This window comes from Ovis aries, chromosome 4, assembly GCF_016772045.2.
Source record: "Ovis aries strain OAR_USU_Benz2616 breed Rambouillet chromosome 4, ARS-UI_Ramb_v3.0, whole genome shotgun sequence".
Taxonomy (NCBI): domain Eukaryota; kingdom Metazoa; phylum Chordata; class Mammalia; order Artiodactyla; family Bovidae; genus Ovis; species Ovis aries.
The window spans coordinates 21,589,008-21,603,637 of NC_056057.1; the positions used below are offsets into that span (position 1 = coordinate 21,589,008).

At 40.7% G+C, this 14,630-nt stretch overlaps 1 protein-coding gene across 1 annotated transcript in view; it reads left to right on the forward strand.

Moving 5' to 3' along the window:
• SCIN (scinderin) overlaps window positions 1–14,630 on the forward strand; it is a 78,535-nt gene that overhangs the window by 47,477 nt on the left and 16,428 nt on the right. Inside the window, exons 5-9 of the mRNA XM_004007756.5 lie at window positions 1,043–1,135; window positions 4,343–4,475; window positions 4,883–4,971; window positions 6,081–6,296; window positions 8,642–8,763. Coding sequence (XP_004007805.2) covers window positions 1,043–1,135; window positions 4,343–4,475; window positions 4,883–4,971; window positions 6,081–6,296; window positions 8,642–8,763 — 653 coding nt within the window. The remainder of the gene's footprint in view (window positions 1–1,042; window positions 1,136–4,342; window positions 4,476–4,882; window positions 4,972–6,080; window positions 6,297–8,641; window positions 8,764–14,630) is intronic.

The following is a 14,630-nucleotide window of genomic DNA, read 5'->3' on the forward strand; positions in this document are numbered from 1 at the left end:
TATTATAAAACTCATATGGTTTTGAAAAAATTTGTATTTGATTCCTGTTCTTAACATACTATGATACTTATGTCAATTAATTAAATTCATTAATTAAGGTCTTTATAGGCATTTTGGGGGATGATTTTAGTGTACAGAAATTTAAAGCATATCCACATGTATTTTCTACCAAATGCTTTCCTTAAACTTTTGGATTGCATCAGGCGTGCAAAGAGTACATAAGCACATTCATCCATTCGACGTTGGTTTGTTCTGTGTCAAAAATGCAGCAGGAAGCAAAGCATGATACGATTAACTGACAGTTCATCTAGCCTAGCCTATATCAATCGGAGAAGGCAATGGCACCCCACTCCAGTACTTTTGCCTGGAAAAATCCCATGGACAGAGGAGCCTGGTGGGCTGCAGTCCATGGGGTCCCTAGAGTCGGGCATGACTGAGCGACTTCACTTTCACTTTTCCCTTTCATGCATTGGAGAAGGAAATGGCAGCCCACTCCAGTGTTCTTGCCTGGAGAATCCCAGGGACGGGGGAGCCTGGTGGGCTGCCATCTATGGGGTCGCACAGAGTCAGACACCACTGAAGCGACTTAGCAGCAGCAGCAGCCTATATCAATAATAATAATAGTATCCTACCCTCAAATAGTAATTTTGCCCAAGACTTTGTTACAATAAATTAATTAAACCTATAGATTGCTTGTAGAAGCAGAGGTTATGGAAGATATTTTGTTGCACAGCTGAACTTAGAACTCGTATTTTAATTAATTCCTACTAGTTTTCAATAATACGGAGACCTACACTTTCAAGTTTGGGATTTCACTTCCTTGAAAGTTCACATCACCAGCAGACTCAGTGTTTGTTTACTTAATGCTATTGATTGATTTGATCTGTGGGAGAAGCCCCGTTTAGCATGATTGGTGAGAAATGTCCGAGCCTTGTCATTTCAGTTGCTAATATTTTATAATCTATGACTTTAGAATCTTTTTTTTTAACTTCAGTACTAATGAGAGGTCTTTATCTTTTTATCTGTACTCTTTTTTTTCCAGGTATTAGGGAAAAAACCAGAGCTTAGGGATGGAGAAGATGATGATGACATCAAAGCAGATATAACTAATAGGAAAATGGCTAAACTCTACATGGTGAGTTCACTGGTAGGAAGTTCTGTTGTTTTTATTGGACAGGATGGTGCTGGGGAGACCTGCTGGGGAGGGACTGTTTGCCACAGATGACAACGCTCCTCATTGCCTTCAAAGAGAAATGTGTGGGAAAAATTTGTTCTTTGCTTTAACACAGTTCTTTAAAACTCCTATTTCTATTACTTTTAAAATTTTTATTAAAAACAACAAATAATTTGCTGTGATTTAAATTAAAAAAATTTTATCTATTGTTGCTGTACTAGTTTGCAACAGTTCAGTTCAGTTCAATCACTCAGTCGTGTCTGACTCCTTGCAACCCCATGGACCACAGCACGCCAGGCCTCCCTGTCCGTCACCAACTCCCAGAGTTTACCCAGACCCATGTCCATTGAGTCGGTGACACCATCCATCCACCTCATCCTCTGTCATCCCCTTCTCCTCCCACCTTCAATCTTTCCCAGCATCAGGGTCTTTTAAAATGAGTTAGCTCTTCGCATCAGGTGGCCAAAGTATTGGAGTTTCAGCTTCAACATCAGTCCTTCCAATGATTATTTAGGACTGATCTCCTTTAGGATGGACTGGTTGAATCTCCTTTCAGTCCAAGGGACTCTCAAGAGTCTTTTGCAACACCACAGTTCAAAAGCATCAATTCTTTGGTGCAAAGCACAGCCGGTGCTCCTTGCCTTGGAGGTGGGGTATCTCCTCTCGACTGCTTGTCGCTCCAGCGACAATATGTCCTGATATCTTACATGCAGTACAATACATTCAATAAAGTGTTTCCTTCGTAGAGTAAAAAGACTGTAAGCTTTTTTAAATGAAATCCTAATGAGCTATGAAATTGTGACCTCACTTGAAATATCCTGTTTAGCCATCATGAAGTCTTTTTTATAAGAGGGCAATGTTATCAAATCAAATAGCTGGAAGGAAAAAGGTAAAAACTGTCCTGGGTGTTGGCAGACTTAGTTCCTTATTAACTCTGTGGGAAGGACTGCCGGAGTGACCTTGGCCAAGACATGGCCATTCTGGGTCTTAGTTTTCTTATCTGAAAAAAGAGAGATTAAATTGGAAGACTACTTAGGTTCCTTCCAATCCACAATTTTATGATTTTATTGCTGGTGAGGGTAACAAAATCCAGAAGATGTACCAGGTGAGGAGACTGTTCACATGGGATCCGTTAAGCATTCCGTGCCTTTGTAACTTTCCAAGCACATGATTTGGAGCAGACCACAATCTCCCTGTGGAATTGAGTCCTTTTCTCATCTCTGATAAGAAGGACGTCTATTTTCTGCTCTTTAAAGGGATGGTCTAGCTCAGACACACTGTGATTTTTAAATGAAGTTCAAGCTACTGTCTTGTGTAGAATAACTTCCTTTTCTGTAGAAAGAAAGGAGAAATAGATTCTTTTTTTCTAGATGGCAAAGGAAAATGTCTTAACCACTCCTAAATGCTGATAATTTTAATATAAGCCACACAGAAATTGTTATTCTAAACGTTTTGTGACTGCTTATTTTTTATTATTGGGTTTCATTTTTATTATTTTTATTTTAAAATTAATTTTAATTAAATAGTTTATTATTTTTTAAACATAAATTTATTTTAATTTATATTTATTATTTTTATTGTTAGAATTGGGTTTCTAAAACCCAATTTCAAGAGTTTAACAAACACCTTTTATGTCACCTCATTAAATAAAGCTGTTCTCCTCTCAGATAGCATCATGAGAGTAAATAAATAAGCATGAACACCTTAATCGTGGGGCTTCCCTGGTGGCTCAGTTGATAAATAATCTGCCTGCAGTGCAGGAGACCAGAGTTCTATCTCTGGGTCAGGAAGATCCCGTGCAGAAGGGAATGGCAACCCATTCCAGATTTCTTGCCTGGAGAATTCCATGGACAGAGGAGCCTGGCAGGTTACAGTCCATAGGATCTCAAAAGAGTTGGACACGACTGAGCGACTAACACACACATGTTAATCTTGGGTCAATGCTCCCTCTAGTGGGTGTATCATGTATTGCATACTTCTATTTCAGTCCTGAAAATAATTTGAAATAGCTGAACAGAAAAGGTTTCCCAGGTGGCGCTAGTGGTAAAGACCCTTCCTGCCAGTGCAGGAGGCATAAGAGACTCGGGTTCGATCCCTGGGTAGGGAAGATCCCCTGGAGAAGGGCATGGCAACCCACTCCAGTAGTCTTGCCTAGAGAATCCCATGCACAGAGGAGCCTAGCAGGTTACAGTCCATAGGGTCTCAAAGAGTCGGACACGATTGAAGTGACTTAACGCAACAGCACAGGGCTGGGAAGCTGAGTCACCTAGGGTGATTTCTAAAAATACAGAATTCAAGCGCCACCGCAGTGCTGTAAAACCCCACCACTCATCTAGGGAGGACCCTCAAAACTGCATATTTAACAAGTGCCTAGGTGGATTACCTTTCAGCCTACCAGGCCTTGAAAAAACTGAATTCTAACCTAGGAAATTTTGTAAGACTTTGTAAGCTGTAGGTCTCCAGCTTATTAAAAAAAAAAAGTTCTATAGCCGTTTCCAAACTTCGGGAGTCTTGGTAAGTTGACTTGTGACACAGATGTCACAAGTTTTATTTTATGATGTTTTATTTGTGACATGAGATTTACTTTGATAATTTCTACAGCATATTTAAGTAAATGACAGGCTCCATATTGAAAAAAGTCTGTAAGCATAAGGTGTAATATATCAGTGCATTCCTTACCACAGTGTCTGGGATATGGTAGTACTCAGCGAATATTGAATGAATGAGTGTTTAAGCTTCAGCTTTGTATGTGTGCAATGAGTACAAGGGTATCTATTTCAAAGATTTTTATAAAGACTAAGAAATAATCATGTGAAGTTCGTTGTGTGGTGCCTGGTAAATGTGAAAACTGAAACAAACTTTATCCATGATTATTATCACTATTATTTTCTGTGTTGAAACTTAGCTTTTTATTAGTAGTACTTTTATCCTAAAGGGCTTTAAGAAAGTGTTTTCCAAGGTATAACTGGGTTCACGAGGGGTTTTTTTGGTCTTTGTTTTCTTTGAAATAGCTTTGTTGAGATATAACGTACATATTATGTAGTTTATCCATTGAAAGTGTGCAATTCAGTGGTTTTCATTACATGTACAGAGTTGAGCAACCGTCACCATGATCACAGTCTAGAGCTCACTGATCATCCTCAGGCAAGCTCATGGTTTTCATGTCAGGTTTCAGATGCCAGCGGCTCCATGAAAGTGAGTCTGGTGGCAGAAGAAAACCCCTTCTCCATGGCGATGCTGCTGTCTGAAGAATGCTTCATTTTGGACCACGGTGCTGCAAAACAGATTTTCGTATGGAAAGGTAAAAAAAAAAAAAAAAAAAACAAATGCCATTGGCATTGTTGACATACTTCAGATTTATATGTATTTCTTCAGAAAGATAAAACATCTTTTCTGACTTGAAAAAAAAGCTTACCTTTCTGCATGATCTATACAATGCAGACATCAAAACCATATTTTCTTATTATTAGCCTTATTTACTAGGGATGATGGGGTAAAAGAAAGTCTTTGGGCACTAGAATAGAATTTTTTAAATATTCTATATTATAATATTGTTAAATATATTTAGTATGCTAGGACGTTTTGCCATTTTTCAGTATTGTAGTTAAATTAAATTATAATTATGTTTAATTTTTGGTGCACAAGTATCTCTTAATCATGTAATATCTTGTGTCTCTAAAATTCTCTTTCATTTATGTTGCATGTTAGGTAAAGATGCTAATCCCCAGGAGAGAAAGGCTGCCATGAAGACAGCTGAGGAATTCCTAGAGCAAATGAATTATTCTACAAATACCCAAGTACGTATGGAAATGAACTAGCTAGGAAAATTTTTTTAGATATGGGAACTCGTGACATCACCACAAAACTCTTGAGCAAATTTGGTTCAAAAAAACATACACAGAAGGCATTCCTACCTATGTGCATGCAATGTTGGGTCCTGTGCTCCTAGAACTCTGTGTGGAGGATGAAATTTTGCAGCAATTGGAGATTAGACTTTCAATGGGACTCTGTGATTAGAATAAAAGCCCATTCACTTCTTGCACAGCCTTTAAGTCAAGATGGTCAAGCACAGTTGAATTGACTGAGAGCATATATCAGTTATTCCCTAGAGCAAGTTGTATAAACATGGACTAAGGCCCAGAAAATACTTGCCTTCATGGAGATTAATTTAGACACTGACTAGTTGCTCTTCTTTTCTGAACCTCCTAGCTTCATCTGTTCTCTTCCTTTTTATATCCTGGCAAAAGCAGCACAAGGAGATAATTTCTTTCAGGTCACAGGCCTCCTATGAACCTAAAATAGAAAAACAGTCAAACTTACTTGACTGTAATGGAAACATATGAAATGACTTGATTCTTCTCTCAAACATCCAAATTCATTGGCAGTTACTTTAGCTATCAGAAAAAAAGCAGGGTTGGATTGTTTTAGCTTCATATTTGATATTTTTCCTTTTGTGTTCATATATGGATTCCAGCTTCTAAGTTTACATTTGTTATCTTTTAAAAAAAAAAGACTCCTCTTTGTGTTTCCTTAGTTTTTTCTCCAAAACTAGACTATTGTTTTTCCTTGGTCTCTTATTTTTCTGTTTATAATTGTTGTTTAGTCACTAGTCGTGTTCAACTATTTGCGATCCCATGGACTATATCCTGCCAGGCTCTTCTGTCCATGGAATTTCCCAGGCAAGGATACTGGAGTGGGTTGCCATTCCCTTTTCCAGGGGATCTTCCTGACCCAGAGATCAAACCCATGTCTCCTGCATTGGCAAGCGGATTCTTTACTACTGAGCCACCAGGGAAACCCAAAGCAGAGCACCTGAACAGGGACATGAACCCTGGACCCTTGGATTAAAAGTCTGATGCTCTACCCACTGAGCTAATAATAATAATAATAATTTTTTACATTTCAGATTCAAGTTCTTCCAGAAGGAGGTGAAACACCAATCTTCAAACAGTTCTTTAAGGACTGGAGAGATAGAGATCAGAGCGATGGCTTCGGGAAAGTGTATGTCACAGAAAAAGTGGCTCACATAAAACAAATTCCATTTGACGCCTCAAAATTGCACAGTTCTCCACAAATGGCAGCCCAGCATCATATGGTGGATGATGGTTCTGGCAAAGTGGAGGTACTTACATATTTCTGTTTATTTGTTTGTCAAGCACATTTATGCCAGTTTATGTGGAAATATAACTTCAGGAAGCTGCAAATTGTAAAATGTGCATTTTCATGATTAATAAAGATGATCCAAGATTGTATATTAAACCAGGGAGTTGAAAGTTGGAAGACAGCGTTGTCTGACCTTCAGTCTTAGTGTATAGTGTGTTTGCTGAGATTCTAAGAAACTAGGTAATTTGTGTAAGATCACCTAACCACCTTAGAGGCCTCCAAGGAACCCAGCTGTCTCCATCTCATTTCCTGGTCCAAGCCTGCTTCTACTCTAGGAACTAGACTTGTCCAGTGTGGATACATTGTTCCGAAAGCTCCAAGGACCTAAGTTTGTCCTTCCCTTGCGCCTTAGGGGCATTCACAAAGGCAAATTGTGTGTTATGTGCCAACATCACAGATGTTTTTAGAGCATTCAAAATGAATTTGTTGATTATTGCTATTTTTTTACAAAAATTGTTGAAACCCTCTTAAGAATTCTCCCTAACTAAAATCTCTTTGTGTTTGGTCTGCCATTGAGTCATCTAACTTAAGGGGAACCGTATAAGATCACTTCTGTTCTAGAGTATGTTGGTGGCTCTCCACAGTCTTCCTGAGAACATCCGTCCTTAGCTGGGCCTCCCAGGCCTTCCATGACTGAGCCTTGCTCTCTGCACCTCAGCCTCCTCAGCCTCGAGGGCTCCTCCAGCTCCTCCTTTGTAACTCAGTTAAGTCGCAAGCTTCATCTCTTCTGAAGAGACTTCTCTCTGCACTGAAATGACCTTTCTCTGTTCGCAAGCCAGAAGTCATGTTCCTCATGGATTCATCGTAGAAGTACCACAGAGTTGTTCATTTACTTAGAGATTTCTCCTCCCAGACCTCTTGTCGTTCCTGACGGAAGGAATTAAATAATTCATCTCTTCATTCCCAGAGCTTGTCACACACTGCTCAGACCAAAGTCTGAGATTTAATGTAAGGGATTTAAGAAGGTGTTTTTCCTCTTTTCAAAGGCTTGAAGTGTGAATCTAAGCTGGGCACGGGTTATGGGGACTACCCAGGGAGAAGTGCCTCCTGTGGTCGCTGTCAGAGTTATCAGCTTTGGGGCCTGGGTCTGTGTCCTGCTCAGACACCCTTTTCTGGAGCTCAGCACAGCCAGAGAGCCCCGTGGTGGACATGGATCCCCAGCTCCAAATGTGTCCTGGCTGTAGTCTCCACCTCAGAGCATAGTGTTCTGAGAAGTCCTCCCATGCCACCCTGGGAAGATGATGGCCAAGGTTTTCTCTAGGATTTTGGGTTTAGCCAAGCCATGCTGCCATTGTTCCTGTCGGATGGTGCAGGAAGGCTGCTCTCTGAAAGCGCTGCACTGCTTCATTCCACTTGCTCATCTTCAATTTCAAAGTGGAAGTGGAGTCGCTCAGTCATGTCTGACTCTTTGTGACCCCATGGACTGTAGCCCACCAGGCTCTTCAGTCCATGGAATTTTCCAGGCCAGAGTACTAGAGTGCGTTGCCATTTCCTTCTCCAGGGGATCTTCCCAACCCAGGGATCGAACCCGGGTCTCCCACACTGCAGGCAGACGCTTTACCGTCTGAGCCACCAGGGAAGCCCCAATTTCAAAACAGGATCTGTCCTGAGCCTCCCAGGACCCAGGCAGGAGGATGTGTGTGCACGCGGCGCCTGCAGTCTCTCACTCTCGTGTACTTGCCCATTTCATTTACAACTCTCATCTCTCCAACTTTTAATCAAAAATACCTTTAGTTTGTGATGAGGAGGAGGAAATAGAAAATAACTAGTTCTGCCTGCTTCTATCTTAGTCTTATGGCCCATTTTGAAAATAGAAGTCATGCAATTTGGCATTTTTATTGTTTAGTCACAATCTGCCACTCTTACCTGGGGAAAAGAAAACCAGTCTCATGCCTTAAAGCACAGGGAAGGAGAAGTTTTAAAAAATTGCCTCCCAACTGATGAAAAATTTATATACGTTAAGAGATGTATTTCTGAGCTAAATATTTCAGTTTGCCGTGTAACTAGAGCGTCATGTTATTTTCACTAATCAATCAAACAATAGGTATTTATTAATCCACAGGCTCAGAACTGAGGGAAGTACTATGAAGGGTATAAAAGAAAAGAGCATAAAAGCACTCTAAACGCTTAACAAGTCAATAACCAAACTGACAAAAATGTCTTCCTGTTGCCTGATTTGTAACTGGTTACAAAAGTCAAAGGTTTTTAATGACAGATCTAAACCAAAATGTTTTTTTTAAACCTAGAGAAATATTATTAGATAAAGAAGATTCTGATTTTGATACACATATTTATTTCTTTTAGATTTGGCGTGTAGAAAACAACGGTAGGGTCGAAATTGACCCAAACTCTTATGGTGAATTCTATGGTGGTGACTGCTACATTATACTTTACACTTATCCCAGAGGACAGATTATCTACACCTGGTAAGTTTCCCGCTTTCATAAACTCTCAAGTTCTGTAGAGGCCGCATGTTGCTCCAAAGTTAAATTTCATTATATTCCCTCCAATATGGGATAAAACTATCCTATAATTTAGCCTAGTGAGCTGTGTATAACGTGAATGTAGTATTTTCTTCTAGGATGATTTTGGCTATGCTTTGGTAGCTGCTGTCGAAGAGCAGTTTAGAGAAAAGTCATCCTTACTAATTTAGGAGAAAGGTTTTGATAGCTGAAGGGTGGTGTTCCTTTAGTGGATATGTAGTTGAATAACTCCTCTCCTTTGAAAGCTGACAAACACTCCAACTGGCCAGCAACAGGTACCATGTCTTCTTATTGTTAAAATTCACAGAGGCTCATCCTGATTGGAGTTGCAACATTTCAATGAATCAGATTCTCTAAGGCATGTATATCATTTATGGTTCTATTTCAGACTCTGGAGATCTCAAATTGATGCATCCTTATTCTTTGTCCTCATGAAATTCATAGCAGTACTAAATAAAAAATGCCTTTGCTTCCATTTCTTATCCATTTCTTTTGCATAATGATCTGAGTTAATTGAAGTTTAAGTTTACTTCCCTGGTGGCTGGGACTGTATAGAATCAGCCTGCAGTGCAGGAGACCTGGGTTTGATCTTCAGGTCAGGAAGGTCCCCCGGAGAAGAAAATGGCAACCCACTCTAGTATTCTTGCCTGGAGAATCCCATGGACAGAGGAGCCTGGTAGGCTATGGTCCATAGGGTCGCAAAACATCAGGACATGACTCAGTAACTAACACTTTCACCTTCAAATTGACTTAGAGTCAGTGCCAATGGAAATGTCCAACCAAGTAAGTGAAGTACACATAGCATGCCGGACTAGTCCAAAGGGACAGGATTCTGCAACAAATCGTGTAGTGCTGGATTCTCAAACTATTTATGAAGTGAAATCAGATAAAGTGGAATATTTCTGAGAAGACAGAAAAAGAAAAGAATTTTCAAAAAGGATATTAAAGCTGAGAGGTGTAGGTTGAAGTTGCGAGGATGAAGCAGGATCCTGCCTTTGCCTACGTGGTGGTAGCTGTCTTCAGTGAGTGAGTGGACGAGGACTCAGGTGTCTGCTGATAGGGTGACTTTTCTCTATGGTGAGTGTCCCACCGGATGGCAATCATCCTTTGTTCTCACAGTGGGACCACTTCCCTCTTATACTGGCCAGTGCCTTGACCTTAACCAAGACTAGGAGATGAGGTGATTGTCCCCACCCCATGGGTTCTTGATACCCCAAGGATGGTGTGGAAACCAGGAGTATCAGCGTCACTGGGGAGCTGGTTAGAAATAGAGAATATCAGGCCCCACCTTTGACCTACTAAAGTGGAACCTATGTTTTAACAAGTTCTCAGGATGATTCAGAATCACCTTAGTGATTGATAGGCACTGCCTTAGGCAATGGCTCTGAACACTAGCTGCACCATACTAACCTGGATAATTTTTCCCAAAGCTGAATACCCAGTGCCCTCTTTATACCAAATAAATCAGACCCCCAGTTGGCAGGACTCTTGAGTTTCTCATGTACACCATGGCATTAATGAGAACCACTGTGTTCAGAGACATTTCTGACCCCACAGTTGCATCATATCCTGTCAAAGATGAATGTACTTAGCTATTCAGTGCTGTGTTTAAGATGCCATCTTCATAGCAACCAGTTTTTTTGAGCAGCGTGTTTGTGCCAGCAAAATGCTAGATGTTTCCATGTATTATCTCTCTTCCTCACAATCAGATAATTTTCAAAAGTTATGTATAAAAGGAGGGGGGAATCAGATAGAGTAAAAAATTTAATGCAAAGTCACAACTCTTGTAATGGGTGAAGTGACATTTCACGCCTTGATCTGCAGCTGTCTTTAAGGCCTGCCTGCAGCTATCCCCTGCTAGAAACTATGTCCTTATTTTGCAGTTTCCTTTTCTAAAATTTTAATTCAGAAAAGTATCTGTGCAAAGCATGGCATCTGCAGGTATAAATTCATTGTAAGTAGGTAATGAATTTACATTACTTGCATTCTGAGTAAGCTTTTCTTTTACATTCTGTTTCTTGCTGCTACTACTGCTAAGTCGCTTCAGTCGTGTCCAACTCTATGCGACCCCATAGACGGCAGCCCACCAGGCTCCCCCGTCCCTGGGATTCTCCAGGCAAGAACACTGGAGTGGGTTGCCATTTCCTTCTCCAATGCATGAAAGTGAAAAGTGAAAGTGAAGTTGCTCAGTCATGTCCGACCCCATGGACTGCAGCCCACCAGGCTCCTCCGTCCATGGGATTTTCCAGACAAGAGTACTGGAGTGGGGTGCCATTGCCTTCTCCATCTGTTTCTTGGTCTTCCTCTAAATTCTTTCTGGTATGTAAAAAATATAGTTAATAATTGTGGCACTTAGATCAAACAGGGAAGATTAAATAAGTAATTCAAGAGAATGTTCTGAGGAATTAGCAATTTGCAATCCACATAAATAACTATGTGGATATAGATAAAATGGATTAAATCAGGTTATAAATTTTGAACGTAAAAGCTGTTCTTTAAATCATTTGAAAGTGTCCATTGAGCACTTTCTATGTGCTAAGCACTGAGCTAGATACTAAAGATGCAATAAAAAAACGTTCCCCAAGAATGTATACTTAAAGAGAGAAAGATGGTTATCAGCCATTTCAATAAAGTATGAAGGCTTAAGATAAAACCAAGCTGAATGGTCTGTGTAGAATTAGGAACAGACACTCAAGCTCGCTGCTAGGTTATTGGTAAAGGACTCCTAAAAGTGACATCTAAGTGGGAGCAGAATGAGAGTGAAGAAAGCAAGCAAATAGGAAGGTCTTCCTAGCAATGCAAGAAAAGGCGTGCTCTAATCTGTTAGTAATGGTGTATGGCACGAGCAAAGTTAGGGAGCAAAAGATAAAACCAGTGAATGAGAAGGAGCCAAGTGATTAGTTGGGCTTCTCTAGTGACTCAGACAGTAAAGAATCTGCCTGTAATGCCAGAGACTTGGGTTTGATCCCTGGGTCGGGAAGATCCCTTAGAGGAGGGCATGGCAACCCACTCCAGTATTCTTGCCTGGAGAATCCCATGGACAGAGGAGCCTGGCGGGCTACAGTCCATAGGGTCGTTTGATGGCACAGATGTTAAATTTGTCAGTTTGTTGATGTATAGTTTGCAGAACTTTGAAAACTTCCATAAACATAGTGAAGAGGCCTTTAGGAAATGCCTCCTGAAGACTAGCTTCAAATTAACCAACTTTCCAGTTTATGTGGTCATTTCAATCATGGGATATGAATAGGGTAAATCCAAGAGGCAGAGTTAAAGGTGACAAACTTGAATGAAATCACTGCTGAATACGCAAATTTGTCTTTTTATTTCTGAAACTCCTGAGACTCTAAAATGACAAGAGAAAACTAATTTCAGCAGTGATCTTTTCTCTGAAATGTCAAGTAATTGAAATTAAACAAACTTTGATCAGTGGTGATGATGAGTCTCTTGAAGCAGTAAATTCCATATTCATGCATCTATTTTTAATGAGTAACAAGTACCACAGATTTGTAAAGAAGAAATCATATCAAAGTAGACAGCTTCTTTTCTCCCTCTAAGCACAGGATTTCAAAGTTAGAGACAAAGCAATTTTCTTATGGTCTTGATTGCAGTGCAGTCCTTGACTGCCTGGGTCACAGATCCATAAAGCAAATTAGTTTGAATCTGTGTGGGTGGAAGCATGGTCACTTTGACAGGAAGAGGATGAAGGGTTCGAGATAAACAGTGAAATATTTATTAAGAGTGTCAGAAGGCAAAAGTTTGGTGAGGGTTTTCAGTATTGCTGATTGAAATACTCCAGGAAAGAAAAAAAAAAAAAACAACAAGTAAATGATGACAAAAGTTTAGTGATGTTGTCTGTTAGCTGGTGGTTTCCTGAAGAAAAAAAAAAAGAAAATGAAGAAATATCCAAGAAACTGCAGAGCTAGGGAATAAAGGACAGGTGATAACAGACCCTGCTGTTTCCTCAGCTCTGTGTGACTCCCCACCTGGTGCTTCTAGCGACTCCCAGAAGTGTTTGCTACCATGACAGGCTCATGGAAAATTTCAGTTATTTGCATTAAAAGGCTATATCTTCATGTGTGCCCTTATTATGGAAAGCATTTTCTATTTTTTTAAACATATGTCTGACATAAGCATGTGCTTTTTTTTCACCCCACTGTACAACATTTTCATATCAACCATTTGACTCCGTTGGTTCAATGAAATATTCTAAGATAAATGAGACAGGCGTCCTGCACTCAGCGTTGTGGGGGTATGTGTGTGCATATGTGCATGTGTGTGGGGTGTGTATGTGTGTGTGTGTATGTGTGTGTGTTGTCCAGGTTGGGAGCCTACTGTTAATCTGGTTCTGGGTATGGAACAGGTAGGTCACTCTCAAACCTTCAGAAGCAAGAATATAATTAATTGTCAAAATCCATTTCCAGGGCTGGTGTTCTTCCTGCTAACCTGTAGTCACATAGAGATGGGAGGATTGGCTACAAACAATGCTTTCCCTGCTTTTGCCCTCCCACAGTCTTCAAACAAGCAGATCTCCCAGAGGCTGTTGTGTAGGTTAAGCCAGTGTTTGGAGATAGAGCCACAAGTTATCCTAGAAAGAGAAGTTGCCAATGAATTGAATGAACTGATTTATTGATTCCTATCTGGTCACTTGGAGAAGGCAATGGCACCCCACTCCAGTACTCTTGCCTGGAAAATCCCATGGATGGAGGAGCCTGGTAGGCTGCGGTCCATGGGGTCTTGAAGAGTCTGACACGACTGAGTGACTTTGCTTTCGCTTTTCACTTTCACGCATTGGAGAAGGAAATGGCAACCCACTCCAGTGTTCTTGCCTGGAGAATCCCAGGGACGGGGGAGCCTGGTGGGCTGCCATCTATGGGGTTGCGCAGAGTTGGACACGACTGAAGCAACTTAGCAGCAGTGTCTGGTCACTGATACTTTAGCTTCTCTTACCATTTTATTCATAATTCCTTTAAAGAATGACAGAATGGGGGCCTCTCCATTGCCTGTATGTGTTTGTGTGTGTGCGCTCCGTCAATTCAATCGTGTCCAACTCTTTGTGACACTATGGACTGCAGCCCATCAGGCTCCTCTGTCCATGGGAAATCCCTTTAAAGAATGACCAGAATTACAAAATGGGGGCCTCTCCATTACCTCTGTGTGTGTGTGTGTGTGTGTTTGTGTGTGCGCGCGCGCACGCACGCTCAGTTGATTCAATCGTGTCCAACTCTTTGGGACACTCTAGACTGCCCGCCAGGCTCGTCTGTCCACGGGATTCTCCAGGCAAGAACACTGGAGTGGGTTGCCATGCCCTCCTCCAGGAGATCTGCCCGACCCACAGGTTGAACGTACGTCTCCTGTGTCTCCTGCATTGCAGGCAGATTCTTTACTCACTGAGCCACCTGGAAAGCCCCTCCAGCGCCGGCTTCTGATCATTATTGTCTTGATTTTTGTGGGTCCACACATTTGTTACTATGCTCACCAAATAGTCATGGAAAAAAAAAAAAAGTGCCTCTAATATCCAGCCCAATAGATCTGGCTCATACACTACTCAAATGGATTATTTTCACTGTTGAGATTGTTTCCCAAAATAGGCAGCTCCAACTTGAAATCAGACAGAATTGACTACCTAGCTAAGTTATTATGGAACTAAAAATGGGCCCTTGAAATGGAGATTACAAACATCTATTATACGTTGTTCTAAACAATACATAGGATAGATCATGGCTCAGTACTTTAAAAAACAGTAGCTTCTATGGCTTTTTAATGTCAAAACAGCAAGGTTTCTTCTTGATCTTTCATAATAACTTAAGTTT